The following is a 17,110-nucleotide window of genomic DNA, read 5'->3' as shown; positions in this document are numbered from 1 at the left end:
GGCTCCTAACAGAGTTTTACAAGGCCTATGCCACCCTCTTAGTGCCACAGTTGCAGACGGTGTATGACGCCACGCTCTCAGACTCCTGCGTCTCGCCCTCCCAGCAGGAGGCGCTCCTGGTATCTCCCTAAGCCATGTAGGGACAGAACTGCGTTAGGGTCGTATAGACCGTTGGAAATGCTAAACACCGATTACAAAATCTTAGCCAGCATTATAGCAGCTAGACGGGCTCCCTTGGTCACCTCACTTGTCCATCCTGATCAGAATAGCTTTGTGCCACCTCGTAACACCTCTCTTAATATATGGCTGTGCTTCCGACTCCAAGAGCACGCTCCCCAGGTTTGGCCTTGATCGGGCTGCCTTGTCCTTGACCTGGAAAAAGCCTTTGACTCACTGGAGTGGCCGTACTTATCCTCGGTCCTCCGCCAGTATGGATTTTGGGGAGCGGTTTATGCAACTTGTTGCAAGTGAAACTCGTAGACGGGTCTAGTTCTTCACTTCTTCTTTATTAGATGAAAGTAGGATAACAGCGGCACCGATACACATAGCAACCTTCACCCTTCTCCTCCAGCCTTCTTCTCCCTCCTCTACATTCTCTCTCTCTACATTCTATACATTCCATGCACGCACACACATACACGCGCTACACATACACACGAGATAAGACATGCGCACAATATTACATATATGACAATACCACACACCCTCCTTCTCAACAATTAAAGACTCTAACAACTACTCTAATTCGAAATCAGAAAATCTGGTCGGTAGTTTCCTTGTTCTATTGCCACGACGTAATTTGCTACTCTCAACACTAATGTTGGAACAAGAAGGAACATCGTTAACAATGTCTCTAACTTCTTCTCTAGTATTGTATCTTGCGTCACATCTAGCATCACAACTAATTATACTACTGGTTGATGTTCCATCTTTCTTTAGTCCAAATTCATCGCCTAGCATTAATCCATTACATGACTCTTCGTCAACTCTATTAGAATTGGAACTTGACAATGAACTCACCACACCACCCTTCTCATTACAAAAACTCAATTGGCGAAAATTCCATCTCTTACCATCTTCTAATTCTACCGCACTATTGAAAACCTTCATCACTCTTAATGGTTTGGACCATACGCTTTCACCCTTCAACACTATCCTAGGATTCTTCACTCGAACCATTTGACCAATCCTCACCAGTGGCCAATTACACTTATTTCCATGATATTTTCTGCTACGATTTTGATAATCCTTAACTTCAGATCTAATCTCTTTGTCAATGTCTTTGCTACTGCACTGCATCTTCTCATTTCTTTTTCTTAACCACCAAGGAACTAACCCCGTAAATGGTTTCCTACCTCTTAAAATTTCAAAAGGTGCTTTTCCTGTAGCTGAATGTGGAGTCACACGATATGCAGTTAATCTTTCTAGTAGTGCTTTTCTCCAGGGTATGCCCGCGCTCAATGCTAATTCGATCACTTCCTTAACTACTCTGTTGAAGCGCTCAACTTGACCGTTACTTTCGGGATGATATAAAGATGATTTTATGTGCTTAATACCCATTGTTACCAAAAATTCCTCCATTTTCTGTGACACAAATTGGGGACCATTATCTGAAACTAATATTTCTGGAACTCCTTCCCTTGAAAATACATCTTCTAAAAATTCTATGACCACTTCCGTAGTCATTCCACTTACCATTCTCACCTCGGGCCATTTCGAATAATAATCAACTAACACAATAGCGTAACAATCTTTTGCAGATATTGTTGAAAATGGACCCATGAAATCAATTGCTACTTTTTGCCATGGATATTCAGGTAATTCTACCATCGTCAAAGGTACTTTCAATGGTTTTGCTACTTTATCACTAGCCTCACAAATCTTGCAATCCCTCACTAATCTATCTACCATAGGGTCAACTCCCGGCCACCAAAACCATTCTTTAACTCTTCTTTTGGTACTGGACATACCACCATGCCCCATGTGACTTTTCTTAACAATTCCACTTCTTAATCCTACAGGAGGTACAATTCTGTCACCTCTTAGGACAATATCATTAATTATACATAACTCCTCTCTAATCTTTGAAAACGCAACACTCTCACCACGTAAGCTGGATTCCCTTGGCCACCCATCAATTATAAACTTTTTGATTTCCTTCAAAACCACATCCTTGTCCATTTCGCTCTGCCAAGATGCCTCAGAAGTAATATTATCGGTACTCATTTCATTTATCAAGAATACATCCTTGATGGTAAAGGCTATTTCACCATCCATATTTGTTTCACTTCCTACTAAATCTATATTTGGTAATCTTGAAAGACCATCAGCAACCACATTGTCTTTACCAGGAATGTATTCAATGTCAAAACTAAACATTTGTAGTTTTGAAGCCAAACGAGCCAATCTAGGAGTTAAATTCTTCCCCCCTTCAGGTCTCAAAATATTTACCAATGGTTTGTGGTCGGTAAATATCTTAAATTTCTTCCCCCAAACATACATTCTAAATCTCTCAGCAGCCCATGAAGCCGCCAACAATTCTTTCTCTATTACGGAATAATTTCGTTCCGATTTCGTTAACGTGCGAGAAGCATATGCTACTACCCATTTTTCTGACTTAACACATTGAGAAAAAACTGCACCAATGCCGTGACCAGACGCATCTACAGATAGTACACATTTAGCATTTGGTAAAAATGGTTTCAAACATGGTGTAGTAACTATTTCTTTCTTCAATTTTTCAAAACATACTTTCTGATGTTCACCCCATATAAATGTTGTATTCCTCTTTAGCAAGATTCTCAATGGTTCAACTTTCACAGCGTAATTTTCTATAAAACGAGAATAAAATTCTGTCAACCCCAAAAATGACATTAATTGCTCCTTATTTGCAGGTTCAGGAACAGCTAAGATAGCATTGACATGACTAATTTTAGGTCGAATACCATCCTTGGATATAATGTGTCCTAGATATTCTACTTCAGATTTCCCAAACACACATTTCTCATTTTTGATGGTCAATCCACTATTCCTCAGAGCATCTAGAACAGCATACAAAGTTTCATCGTGACATTCCTTGTCGCCCCCATATATTAAAATGTCATCTTGAAATACCTTGGCGTTTTTAATGCCTTGCAAGACTCTGCACATTTCTCTTTGAAATACTGCGGACGCGCTTGCAAGACCAAAAGGCATTCGCCTATATCTAAACATTCCTTCAGTGGTTATAAAAGCAGTACAATGTGTTGAATCCTCATCAAGAACTATTTGGTGATAAGCACTTGTTAAATCTATCTTGGAAAACCAAGAAGACCCACCAACAGAGGATGTGAGTTCTTGCAAATTTGGAAGGGGAAACGTGTCAACCCAAATTGCTTCGTTTAAACATCTTAGGTCAACACATAGACGCAAATCGCCATTGGATTTCAGAGAAATCACAACTGGCGAAACCCAATCAGAGCTTTCAACTGGTTCAATAATTTCATCCTCACACAATTTTTTAAGTATTTCACCCAGTTTTTCTCTATAACTAATAGGTACATTTCTTAGTTTTTGTTTCACTGGACATGTGTCCTTCCTTAAAACAATTTTATGTTTAAATCCAATCATTTTGCCAATACTATTGGTAAAAACATCTGGAAATTTTTCCTTTAGAAATGAGTAGTCGTTCATTTCACGACAATCATTTTGAATGGAATAAACAGGTTTTTCTAAACGAGGATCAATTTTCATGCTCAAATCAAACATGTGCGGCCATCCCAAAATGGTTGCACCTTTGCTAGATATGTATATTTTACCATTACACGAGTTGTGTCCAAAACTAATTTTGGCTAATATGTATCCTTCTAAAGGTATTTTATGTCCAGTATAACCTCCAGGGTGTACATCTTGAACTAATAACGATCTGTTCGGCCAGAGAGACTTAAATTGATCCATGCCCATGATGGTGTACCACGCACAAGAGTCTACCATTATCTTGACGTCTAAACCATCAATGTTAACGATGGTAGATGGTAGCTCTTTGACTCTACCCTTTACTTTAACTAATTCATCTTGTACAGTGCAAACTTCACCTACAACATGAAAGGCATCATCATCTTGGATGTAATTTATGTCATCTTGATCTTCTTCTTGAATACAATTAATTTTGGTTTTAAAATTGTGGCACACTCTAGTAAAATGGCCTTTCTTTTTACAATTCGTGCAAATTTTGTCAAGTGCGGGACACCACTTGTAATTTGCTAAATGGTTGGATGACCCACATCTATAACATAAAAACTTCTTTTGCTCATTTTTCTTTTCATAACTTTTCTCATTGGTTTTCTTATTAGAATAATTCATGAATGACTTATTCTCGTTTTTATGTTTAAATTTATCACCCTTATTTATCTCATTTACTGAACCAGAAGCAATATCACTTTTCTCATTTCTGACTTCACTAATACACTGGTCCATAATCTCCACGCCCCTAGCAACTTCAATAGCATTTTTTAATGAAGTGCTACTCGATGACCATAACTTTTCCTGAATCTTTTTTGACTTAGTTTTCATAAGAATTTGGTCACGTAGAACTTGGTCATAGGTTATGGTCTCAAATTCACACGTAACAGCCAAGCCCCTTAATACTGAAACATATTGATCAATTGACTCATCTGTTTTCTGAGCCCTCGAATAGAATTTAAACCTCTCCATCACCACATTAATTTTCCTCCCAAATCTTTCTTGCATCTGTTTGACAGCACATTGATAAACACCCATGTCCCCAGCATTATCAATTTTAGGCAAGTTTTTAAACTCTCTTAACCCTACTGCACCAAGTCTGTGTTTAAGTAGGGATACCATTCTTTCTTGAGAAGCTTCTTCCTCTGCTAAAACTTCAACGTATGCTTCAAACATGTCGAGCCATAAATCCCATGCTATGGGAGGTTCACCAGATTCTGCCAAGAAGAATGGTGGTGGGACAATTGAAGACATTTCGGTCAGGATGGTAAGTTAATTTTAAGTACAGCAGAACTGGTGCTTGCGCAAAAAGTTCACCAATGTTCACTTAATATAGTGGTTAAAAATTTTCCACTGAAGATCAATGTCAATATTTGGTTGGCTGTTTAAATATTGTAGTATTTATATAATCATGAATATTAGATCAAGCTTTGAATGCTTACTTAAATTCCACTCTTTAAGCTAGTTCATGAGTATGCCAGCAGTGTAATCGTATGAAGAAGTAGCAGCGTCGGATCCGGCGCTCGGTGAACTCAGTGTGTTGCTAGGATACGATTTCCCAACAAAATGGCTGCCACGTTGTTTTGTAGGACGTGATGACGATAGGAAATACGGTGGCTCAGAGCTGCATCTGTGAACCGCTTCGGAAATTCGACGTCATATAGTAGGACGCATGGAACGTTCCGAGATGGCTACTCGCGGGCAGCTTGAAAAATGCTTCCTTATAAAATGCTCACCAACGGCGGTATTCTGCGCTGCTGAATTGGTTCACTAGTACATCTTCCTCTGGTTGAATGCTGGTCGAATATTTGGAGAAGTAGTCCGGTAATTTCATTTATCCATAGGTTTGCTGTTTTCTTTTCTTGTTCTTTTTCTTGAAATTTTTCGAATTGTGCTCAGTGCCGCTGAATTTTTAATTTCATATCCCGCTCGTCGCCATATGTTGCAAGTGAAACTCGTAGACGGGTCTAGTTCTTCACTTCTTCTTTATTAGATGAAAGTAGGATAACAGCGGCACCGATACACATAGCAACCTTCACCCTTCTCCTCCAGCCTTCTTCTCCCTCCTCTACATTCTCTCTCTCTACATTCTATACATTCCATGCACGCACACACATACACGCGCTACACATACACACGAGATAAGACATGCGCACAATATTACATATATGACAATACCACACAACTCATGCAGCTATTATACACATTGTACACCTGCAGGGTTATCCGCTCTCGCCCTTGTTATTTTCAATAGCAATGGAACACCTGGCGGCAGAACTGAGAAACAGGGGAGGACACTGGGGTATTCGCCTGGGAGATGGCTTACATGTTGTGTCTCTGTATGGAGATGGCCTGTTATTATACCTGAGTGATGTCCACAACGTGCCGAGCATGGTTGCAGAGATCTCACAGTGGTTAATTCGGCTGTCAGGACTTGGGGTGAATTGGAGGAATCTTGCCTATACCCACTCAGCACCCGCACACAGGACCCGGGACTTATGGTCAACAGAGCACACATACAATGGCAACCGAAGACCTTTCCGGTATTTAGGAATCTGCATCTACCACACTGCTGAGGACATTCTAGATGGCAACCTTACCAGAGCAATAAAATATGTCAGATCCCAGATGAAGTTCCGACGGACCCTCCCGCTGCCTGTCAGGGGTCGCATTGCGCTGTTAAAAATGATGGTATTGCCCAAGATGTTATATTACTTTGCCAACTTACCAGTATATATCCGAGCGAAAACGTTTCAAGAACTAGAGCAGTGGACCAGAGACTTCATCTGGAACGGGGGCGACATAGGGTGGCGCTAGGAAAACTATACGCGCCGGTGGAACAGGGTGGGTTGGCCGTCACAAACTTAGAGCTATATTACCTATCCGCCCTATTACAATGGGTATTGAAGTAGCTGACTGGTCTGTTGCTGGACGACACAGCGAGGTTAATACTGGCATGGACGCTGGCCAACCTACACCACCTGGCCCTCCCCGTGACTACTGCGCCCACACCACAACCAGGGCAGTTGGCTCTGGCCCACTGCTGTTATAGGCGCAATCTGTATCTTTATCCACACAAAAGAGAGGTAGGGATGGAGAATGTGCTCAGTGTGAAGCAACTGTCCTCACTCACAATTTGTGACATGCTTCATCATCGGGCTTGCTGACTAACATCCCGCGCAGACCAACACCTGGGGTGGAGCAAAGGGGAGGGGAAGACAATACAAACATTTATAAATAATAATGGGATCAACAAAGAAATGAGTGCAGTTAGTGATATTAAAACTAGCTTGGGTATAGCCACGGTTATTACCCTTTATTCCCGGATTACCCAGCCAGGATTAAAAGAAAATAGGATGGGGTCAAAATAAGGTTGTTAGTACCCATTCACCCCTCCTTCCTGCATGCACTGACGACCTCTTTTGTGCCGGCTCTGCCCTTGCTTGGCACGCCGAGGGGCAGGGTGGCTATGGAGCTGGTACCATGGCACGCGACGGAGATACAAACAATGTGTGATTTATTTGAGGATGGAGTGTTGCTGATGTACAATGGATTATTCCAAGGTTTGGACAATGTGCCGGGCCAGTTCCTGTAATAGAACTCGCTGATAGCCTTGCAGACACGGGCCTGGGGATGACAAGACACCAAACCCCGGCACCACCTAGTTGTGCAATATCTGCATGTGATGGGGACGGGTAGACATATGGTACACTGGGTAACGGAGGCACTACTAGCGCATTCAAGGGATACGCTCACCTCCTTGCATGGCAAGTGGGAAGCAGGCAGAGGGAGTCCCTGGGTGGGATAAGTTCTTGGCGGACGCCACTCAAATTCCACGGAACATTAGGTTCCATCTTATACAACACTACATCATCCATAGGGCGTAACTCTCCCCGGATAATTTAAACAGGTACTTCCAGATGCGCTTCGCAGCTTGAACCCCATGCGGCCTAGTGGGGGCCGGCATCCTACATATGCTGTGGTCATGTCACGATTTGCTACAATACTGGGGGGAAGTAATGTCCTGTTTGGCCCCATGTACAGAACAAGCTGAGCTGCACACCTGGGAGGAATGAGTATTGGGATTGTTCCCCAGATCCAAGAAACACAAAGTGACTTCCAGATTTCTGGACCTGGGTTGGATCAGAGCTAAGCGATTAATCACACGCAGGTGGAAATACCAACTCCCTCCCCACCACAAGGCATGGAAATAGTCTCTCCTGCTATGGGCACAGGCGGAAAGTATAACGCTAAACAGAGAAGACGCACTGGGGCTTAGAAAATATCCTATTGCCAAATACTGGGATTCCATGCTGGGGGCCTTACAGCTTATTACAGACCCGGAGGTAGACGACCCCACAGCCGGGGACACAGGGTTGGAGTAGAGATGGGTGAGCCCCGGTCTCCTGCTGGCAATTGTTTTTTCATGGGAGTGGTTGGGGGGGTGCCTCTATATGGGGCGGTCGGGTTGCTACGGAGGGGAGGTCAACACAGCAAGGAGTTGGGAAAGGACTAGGCAACTCTGTTATGTTAAGATGATTTGTTCAAGCATATAATATCTCTGGCATGCAACCATGCTCGTACTTTAGCGCTGACCACGCGGGTTCAATCCAAGACCTACAGACTGCTGGTTTCCCATTAAGGGTTTAACTCAGGCCTTAAGAATCTGCCATATATGACTTCAACTCTACGATAGACACGTGCCTCACTAGAAATTATCCTGACGCACATTTATGTAAAATGTCGATATTTTGTTTATTATCGATTATCTGTACTGTCGATGTTCCTTCACATACCCTTTTATTGTATGTACGCTAACTCGCAAAATGCCAATAAAGAGGTACAAAAAAATAGAATCATTGTCAGGTTGACGTAGGACACTGCCGGTGAACGAATCGTTGTGATCAATCTGAAAGCTATTTCTGTTGGTGATCTAGGGGTGGTTGGTTGTGTCCAAGATAACGCATCTGGTGGTGAAGTTGGCGAATACACTTGTTTCCCCTGAAGTATCAATGGCGGTTCAGGGAATCGAGAGTAGTAGGTCTGCCATAAGACTCAGAAAGTCTGAAGAGACCATTTTCTAGAGGTGTCGAGCATTTTTTGAATTAGGGTGCTAATCCCAGTAAGATTTGCGAGGTCTTCCCTGATGTTAATTGTTGAAGTTGAAATAAAAATCACTCAGCTGACTGAGGAAATGTGTATAACTGTGAGGACTCCCTTCACACACGACATGCAGTAGAAATCTGAAGGATGGTGGGCTCTCAGGGGGCGATATTGTGAATGTCTCTGACTGGTTGAAGTTTGGTTCTTTTTCAATTATATGACTAGGTTACTGATAAGTCTGCATTTTTGCACTAGCATTGCATTAGCATAGAACTGCCGTAGGCAAGTTGCAAAGGAACTATCAAAAACATATGTGCAGAGGGTCAAGGGGAAATAATTTAACGACCTGGCGACTCGTGCCCCTACTGTCAAGATACAAAAACACAAAACAGAGAAGACCAGGTCTTGTGTATTTTTGTCTTTCTACAGTAAGATGATTACTTGTCTGTCTCCAGTGGACATTGGGGCTCCAAGTTCCTGGTAGATGCACGACTATTTGAAGTACAATTGCACGTTAATTTTATTTTTCGAACATATCACAGTTTGTTGCAGTAGCTAACCATCTATTAGGTCCTGAAGAAAGCTGGAGTATTTCTCCATAAAGCTGAAACATGTCGACCATTCTAACACAGCGCCTTAATGTAGTTTAACTCTTCAACTACTAGGCGTGGTTTTAATCTTGACACCTAGACTAATCCTCCTTACAAAACATTTTTTGTAGTCTAGTTAGCCATTTTTATTTGAGCACTATCACCTGAGCACTGCACTCCATCAGAACTACTTTTTGAGCAACACTTTGGCTAGTTCGTCATGATCAACTTCCGCACCGTCACTCACTGGTTGGGGCGGTGTTTGGATTGACTGCTTACTCCCACATGATGAAATTCCGCCATAAGGGTGGTCTGATGGGAATTTTCCAGCCATGTGTGACTCAATATATGTTTTTGCGCATGTGACCACGTGATCCTCAGTTACCTCGTTGGCAGCACACCCCATTGGACCTGGTCTTCTCTGTTTTGTGTTTTTGTAAGTTGCAATGGAACTCCAAGCTCAATGAAGGGAATGATTCAAGCATGTGAATCTACAAAAAATCCAATTCAGGACAATGTTGGTTAACAAGTGTTGTCACATTTTGCTTCCATTGCTTCCTTACATTTTACTTCCATACATACAATAATATACAACTGTGGAAATTTCCAATGTAACCACTGCACAGGTTTTTATTTTGACATGCTATACATGAATAGAAACAAAATACAAACTGCACGTGTAAAAAGCAAAACAACTTACTTGGCTGAATAGCGTATCCATCTGCCCCTGAAAGAAAACAAGGGATACACTGAAGGTATTGAAAATATGGCTAGAAAAACAATGTGCAAATATGGCTACTCTATAGTCTCTCTTGGAGCACAAGCTTTTTTACATAATACACAACTTGGGCTCACATTGTAGTCGGGGGTCAAGAATAGAAATGTATATTTAAATTCTGCCCATTTACATTTTATGTTTCTTTAATGAAAAAGAGCAAAAGAATGCACCAAAGAAGTTCAGTGGGTTGTGTATCTGCTCCACATAAATGTCCACACCCGCTATGTTCCCTGGTTCACCCCTCAAAATTACCCATATCCAGTCTCCCATTCTTCTGAAATTGATTAACACGCACCATTAATTTGAGTAATACTGTTATTTAAATATGAAAGACCTTTGATTTTATGATGTTTCAAAAAAACACTTATTGTTACGAATACTGAAAAGAGCAAGCACTGACAAAGCCAAAAGGTGTCACTTATGTCACCTCGTGGCTTTGCCAATGCTTGAATGCTTCCTTTTTTGCTAGACGGCGCGACGTGCATGCACACGCTGGTGCAGCAGTCCTCTTGGAATAGTTTTATTTCTTTTGAGAAAAAACATTATAAGATGGATGTCACACATGCACAGCAGCTATTTTGAATGAGTTTTCTTAAAACAATAAATCTTACATACTCTGATAACAGCAGTTACATAATGTCCTGTAACACAAGTTACTCCACTGCTGCACTTTAAATCTTCCACTCAGGGGCCTTGTTGGCGTTAGCTGGTGCAGTGCTGCCCACATGCACACATTTGTGTGATATGGACAGTAAAGAATCGCACTATGCCTTATTAAGTAATTTTAGCGCCTCCATTCTGGCCTGCTTCCAGGAAACACTAATCCTGCATCATCCAAAAAGGAAACACACTCGCAGACTGGCTGGGTGTCGTACGCCTGTTTATTTATAGTGTCATTTTGCAGAATGGCAAATTGTAGGTACAATGCTCCTTGAAACGCAGAGTACAACATGCATTCGGGGTACATTTACACCCTCATCCTAAAAAACAAAGAGGAACACAGGTCATGTTTCAAATCCATCCTAGTCAAGGTCACCTCATCCTCCCAGATGAAGGGTCGTTTCTAACCCACTCTTGGCGATAGTTCAGTAAGTGGTGAAGCAACAACTGATACGATGATCTATCAATCAATCATTCAAGACATTTGTAGAGCACACTACTTACCCGGAGGGTCTCAAGGCGCTTGGGGGAGGGGGGGGGGTGCTGCTACTGCTCGAACAGCCAGGTCTTGAGCTTCTTCCTGAAGGAGAGGTGGTCTTGGGTCAGGCGCAGGTCGGTCGGGAGGGAGTTCCAGGTCTTGGCGGCCAGGTAGGAGAAGGACCTTCCTCCTGTTGTCGCTCTTCGGACGCGGGGAACGGCGGCGGGGCGTGACTGGCTGATCGGAGGTGGCGTTTGGGAGCGTAGAAGTTGATGCGGTTGTTGAGGTAGCTCGGGCCCTGATCGTGAAGGGCTTTGTGTGCGTGGGTGAGGAGACGGAAGGTGATTCTTTTGTTGACGGGGAGCCAATGGAGGTCTCTGTGTGGAGCCTTCACCACTTATTTCTTTCTTGGGTCCACATATGTTTCTGGTACGTCCTATCAAGCCAAATTAAGCAATACAATATGTGTAGCAATCCTATGTGCCTAAGGCTGCAGGGCAGAAACACCACTTCGAACACTAATCTCTCCCCGCCCACCCAAAGCAAGATAATCCACTCTAAGGGTTGAGCAGCTTAGTTATATGTAGTGCCTGATCGCCCAGCCGTAGGACCCCTTTATGGCCTGGTCGTTCCTGCAAGTTTGTGACCTCTGGCATGTCAGGTGTCCTCCCACCAACGATGATATCAACCCGCTACCACCAATGCTACGCTTGTAGGGCAGAGGGCCTGTCCCAAGGTTATTACTCACAAACACGTTGACCAGCTTTCGAATTGCATTCAGAATTAACTCTTTCTAGCCAGTTCAAATATCACATACACTGCCGCTCGCAGCCGTTTGGAGGTGATTATAGTTTCCTGAGTGGAAGAGGAGAAAGACTTTTCTGTGACCAGCGAGGATTTCAACCAGGCGTAATCCATTGGGGATTGACTGACTTTGCCATTCACTGCCCAGAGGGTGCGGGACTGCGAGTCCCAGCAGGCGGAGCGCGAACACCACCAGGCGCACCTGCGACTCTTCCCGCCCCCCTCCCCTCCTGCATATAGGAGTGCCTCTAGCCGCGCACCCGGGACGCGCGCGGGACGGAGCACGGGGCGAAGACCGGGCAAAGGGCGGGCCGTTTGAGGCCGTTCGAGACCGGTCGGGACCAGGACCGGGCCACCCCCCTTTCAGCCGCCTCCCTGGTATATACTGATTCCAACTTTGACTAACGATGACAACGATGGAAACAAGGAGCAAAAGCACGCAGGCGGCAACTGGAGCTGCTAAAGGTACTCTGGATAATTACTTTGTAAAAGCTGGGTCATTATTGATCGATGAAATCACAATTCCCGAGAGGCGTATTTCCCAAGATATTGATTGGGTGAGCAGATCCTCTATGGGCCCCTTGGCACAGGCCAAGAGCCCAACCAATAGACCTAATTGTACTGAGCACATTGAGTCTAGCAACGGGGCAACTAGTGCCAGCAAGCACTTAGTGAATTTAGATTTGACCAACTCCAGCTCGCACACTAGCGCGAAGGATCAAAGCGACTTTAATGATCTGAGCCTGCTAAATCTCCCATTGGTCCAACCCCACCCTGCCCTATTCCCCAATCTTGACCACGTTTCAGATACGGTCACTACTAATGACAGAGTCACATTGCAGGGGACAAGGGAAGGAGCAGTCCCCAAAGTGAAAAGTGGGGCACATAAAAGAGGCGGGAGGAAGGCAAAAACCCCAAAGTCCAATCCTACTTTGAAGGCCAACAGCTATGGACTGAGCACAGTGGGGAATTCGCCTATTGATGGATCTGAGGCTATACTAACAGAGATTCAGCCTGTAGCGACATTGGAACACACCAGCAACAATTCCCTTGGGACTTTGTGCGAAGACATTACCCTAGCCGATATAGGATCACTTTTGAGAACCCTATTAAGTCCTCTAGAAGCATGGTTAATTAAGATGGAAGCCAGGCTAGTGAATATAGAGAAATTCACGGCCCAACTAGCCGACAACCTCAAAATAGAGAGCAAAATAGATAACAAGGGTGGCAGAGGGGGGGCCAAGACAAAGAACAAGAGTGGCGCCCCAGCTAATACTAAGGTGGGTAATAGTGCAGTATCCTTAGTAAACCAGGACAAACCAACCGCCTCCCAAGTTATGACCATGCAGCCCAGGACTAACACTGCTATTTCCAACCAGACACAAGCACTCCCTCCCCAAACTATGCCCAAACAGCCTAAGATTAACAATCCTGCCCTTAGCCAACCTCCAAACGTAGTAGCACCAACAGATGAGACACTAGGAAATACCAAAAAGCCAAGAGTAGTGAACTTGCCGCCGGAGGCAAGTCCGTATACAGTAATCCTAGCGGGGGTGCCAGAGCTAAAAACCACTCTGATCGAATCAACCGCCTCTCTTAAGAACAAGGTGATGGATTGGTTATCAATGTATAGACCTCTACCGCAAGGTATAACAAGCGACGTCCTTATGGTAAGAAGGGTCCCGTGGGTGGGTAGTTCAAGAAAAAACATCAAAGGAGACTGTGTCCTGATTAGTTTTAGAGATCCCATGACCGTCTCCCACATTTGTGGATGGTTCCATGATGACCAGGGGACCAATATTCAGTCCCTACCCCTCTCCTTCTTCTACCCCCGGCTGACACACGCATATGAGGAGGATGGATGGGGTAGCCTTCCTGAGAGGGCAGGAGGGAGAGGAGACTTTCACTACCCAAGTCGTCACCAACCAGTGTATTATACACCAAACACTGAAGAGGAAGGCTGGGAAATTTGTCACAGGAGGGGAGGTGGCTGGAGGGGTAGAGATATAGTAGATTATCGCCGTCCCAGACTTCAACATCCTACATATTTTCCTCTGTCCAATAGGTATAGTCATTTGGACATGGTAGATTGACAGTCCAGGTATAACGTCAGTGGGCATAACTCGTACCCCAGGGAGGGTGTGGAGGCAGATTTCATATCCCCTGGACCCACAATGGATCTAATGGTAGAGTCTGGGCAGCCTGATGTTCCATTACATAGCAAAGAGAAAATTCAAACCACTGTGGACTTTCCCCATATAAACACGGAGCCAGGGGAACCTTTGGGAGATTTGACTCCCGAGGCAAGACCCCTAGACAATGTAATTGACCACGTTCCCTCCCCAATAGTGACCTCGAGTCCAAAGCCTCCATCCCTGAAGATAATTTCGTGGAATGTGGCTGGCTTGGGCAACAAGCTGGATCTACAGGAATGGACTGTCTTTGTTGATTCCGGGGATGTATGCATGTTTCAGGAAACCTGGGCGAGGGAAGAATACTTTCGTCGGGGTTTCCTGGCATTTTCCATTCCCGCGAAGTGGGGGGTAGAGGCCGTCCCTGTGGAGGCCTTTCAACATGGGTGGCGACCCATTTGGGTTGCCAGGCGGTACGTCTCCCCCTGGCTTCTGAGGACATATTAGTGGTTCTGCTTGAATGGCCAAATTCTTCCAGACTTGCTGTGATAAATGTATATTCAAGGCCGGTAAATATAACACGTGAATCACCTACTATTGAGGAATTATCAGCTTTCCTCAGTGAAATTCCTAAGGGCACCCCATTCCTGGTTGGTGGGGACCTGAACTCACACTTTGAGCCCCTAGCAGGCCTCTTGGATGGTTCCTCCCTGGAAGAGGATGCAAGGTGGTCAGTTCCCTCTACAGTGGCCCCTCCTCCCAGAGCTTGGACATCACTAGCCCTACAGATCACTGCCTTAACTCTCAAACATGGTCTTAGAGCTTGCAATGGGCGTATTAAATCTGACATACCCAGTAAACACACTTACAATAGAGTGGGCAGGGAGTCGCGTCTGGACTATGTCCTCGTACAACTTTGTTCGTGGTCGCATATTATCAACTTTAGGGTGATAGAAAGAGTCGATAGCGACCACAATGCCCTAGAACTGGACTATGCTTTCCCTGGCAAGGAGGACAGAGATTATGCCCCGGTGGTGGCAAATCCTGGGCTCCTCCTTGAAAACAACAGAAGGAGAATTAGGTGGGAAATAGTCACTAGTAGTGAGAAGCTTCCAAAGCTTTATGCTGAAATAATCCCAATTTTGGAAAAAGTGGGTATTTTACTTGAGGAAACCTGCAATCAGGAAACCCATAAATTACTCTATTTGGCTCATGAGGATCTCATTAGGACCATGGCGGCAGATCTTTTCACCGAGGGTCAAAGCAGAGGGGGCGGGGCACATTGCAAATCATGGTATAACGCTGCATGCCGCAAGGCGAAGGGAGATCTCCTCTCATGCATTAAGGAGGGTAAAAGCAGATTGGAGATACAGGCCAGAAGACGGGAATATAAGAAATTGGTCACCCAGGCCAAGGTTGAATGGGAGCAGGACAAGTGGGAGGAACTTTCTAGTTCTCTAGCCACCAGGGACTACCGCAAGTTCTGGCGAATTGTTAATGCGGGATCCGAGCATTTAGTATCGGCAATAGAACCGAATATTGCACCAGGGGTATGGCAGGAGCACTTTCAGTCCCTCTATACTTTGGAAGTAGGGGCCTCATGCAATCCATCCCCAACTACAGATAGCCATTCTAAGGGCGACCTGTTCACAGAAAAGGAGTTGCGAGCCGCTATTGCGGGACTGTCATCAGGCAAGGCTCCTGGGTTGGGCGGCCTCCCAGGCGACCTGTTTAAACAAGAGCCTGATGTATGGGCTCCCTATTTGCTGACAATATTTAATGCTGTTTTGTTGGGCATGGAGGTCCCCAGTACTAGGTTGGGGGCAGACGTAGTTCCTATATTTAAGAAGGGCTCGCCTCTGCTCCCAGCCAACTACAGGCCCATCAGCCTAATAGACGTGTCCCAGAAGCTTTTTGGTAGGCTTATATTAGACCGCCTTCAGATCTGGCTAGAAGAAACTGCTATCTTGAGTCCATACCAGGCGGGATTTAGAAGGGGGGTGTCCACAACCGATCAGATTTTCCGCCTAAACCTCATCTATTGGAGGACCGCACTAATCGAAGGGGGTAGCTTGTACACGGTTTTCGTGGACTTGCGAGCCGCCTTCGATTTGGTGCCAAGATCCAGATTATGGAGCGTGCTCGCTGAGATGGGGGTTCCAGACAAAAGTCTTGCTATTCAGACGAGATTGCACCGGAATAATTTTGCACGTGTCAGGTGTGGCAGAAATGGTAAATTAACGGAAAGATTCCCCGTTGACAGAGGGGGGAGACAGGGCTGTGTGCTTGCACCGACCCTGTTCTGCCTCTTTGTTAGCGGGGTAATCGCACACCTGAACAGGATTGATGACACCGATGCTCCCAAATTGAATGGCAGCAGGGTGCCCGACATTATGTTTGCGGACGACACCCTGCTGCTGTCTAAAACCCCCATGGGAATTCAGCGGATACTTGCCGGTTTTCTAATATTCTGCACGGAGAGGGGCCTAGAGATCAATGCCCTTAAAACAAAATATATGATCCTAAATCCCATCCCGTCGACACATCCTAATCCCTTGCTTGGTTCATCGCGATTAGAGAGGGTCTCCACATTTGAATATTTAGGAGTAACCTTAAATGAGAACATGACATGGGGGACACACCAGATCAAGGCAAACATGAAATTGGTGCAGATCGTGGGTGGCATTTCAAGGATGATGAACAAATCAACATATCGTCCACTTGGTCCTGTCATCCAGATCTATAAATCTCAGGCACGGGGGGCTGTCACCTATGGGGCTGAATTGTGGGGTCACACTTCTGCCCAAAACATGATGATAACGGAAAATAAATTCATCAGACAATT

At 44.7% G+C, this 17,110-nt stretch overlaps 1 protein-coding gene across 1 annotated transcript in view; it reads right to left on the bottom strand.

Annotated features, from left to right (window-relative positions):
- The window catches only part of LOC144768685 (uncharacterized), a 9,047,330-nt gene extending 9,037,194 nt beyond the window's left edge, over positions 1–10,136 (bottom strand). The window contains exon 1 of the mRNA XM_078652515.1: positions 10,114–10,136. Coding sequence (XP_078508641.1) covers position 10,114 — 1 coding nt within the window. The 5' untranslated portion in view covers positions 10,115–10,136. The remainder of the gene's footprint in view (positions 1–10,113) is intronic.
- Positions 10,137–17,110: the final 6,974 nt, after the last annotated feature.

The sequence above is a fragment of the Lissotriton helveticus genome, chromosome 7, assembly GCF_964261635.1.
Source record: "Lissotriton helveticus chromosome 7, aLisHel1.1, whole genome shotgun sequence".
In the NCBI taxonomy this organism is placed as follows: domain Eukaryota; kingdom Metazoa; phylum Chordata; class Amphibia; order Caudata; family Salamandridae; genus Lissotriton; species Lissotriton helveticus.
This window is presented reverse-complemented; position numbering and strand designations above follow the sequence as displayed.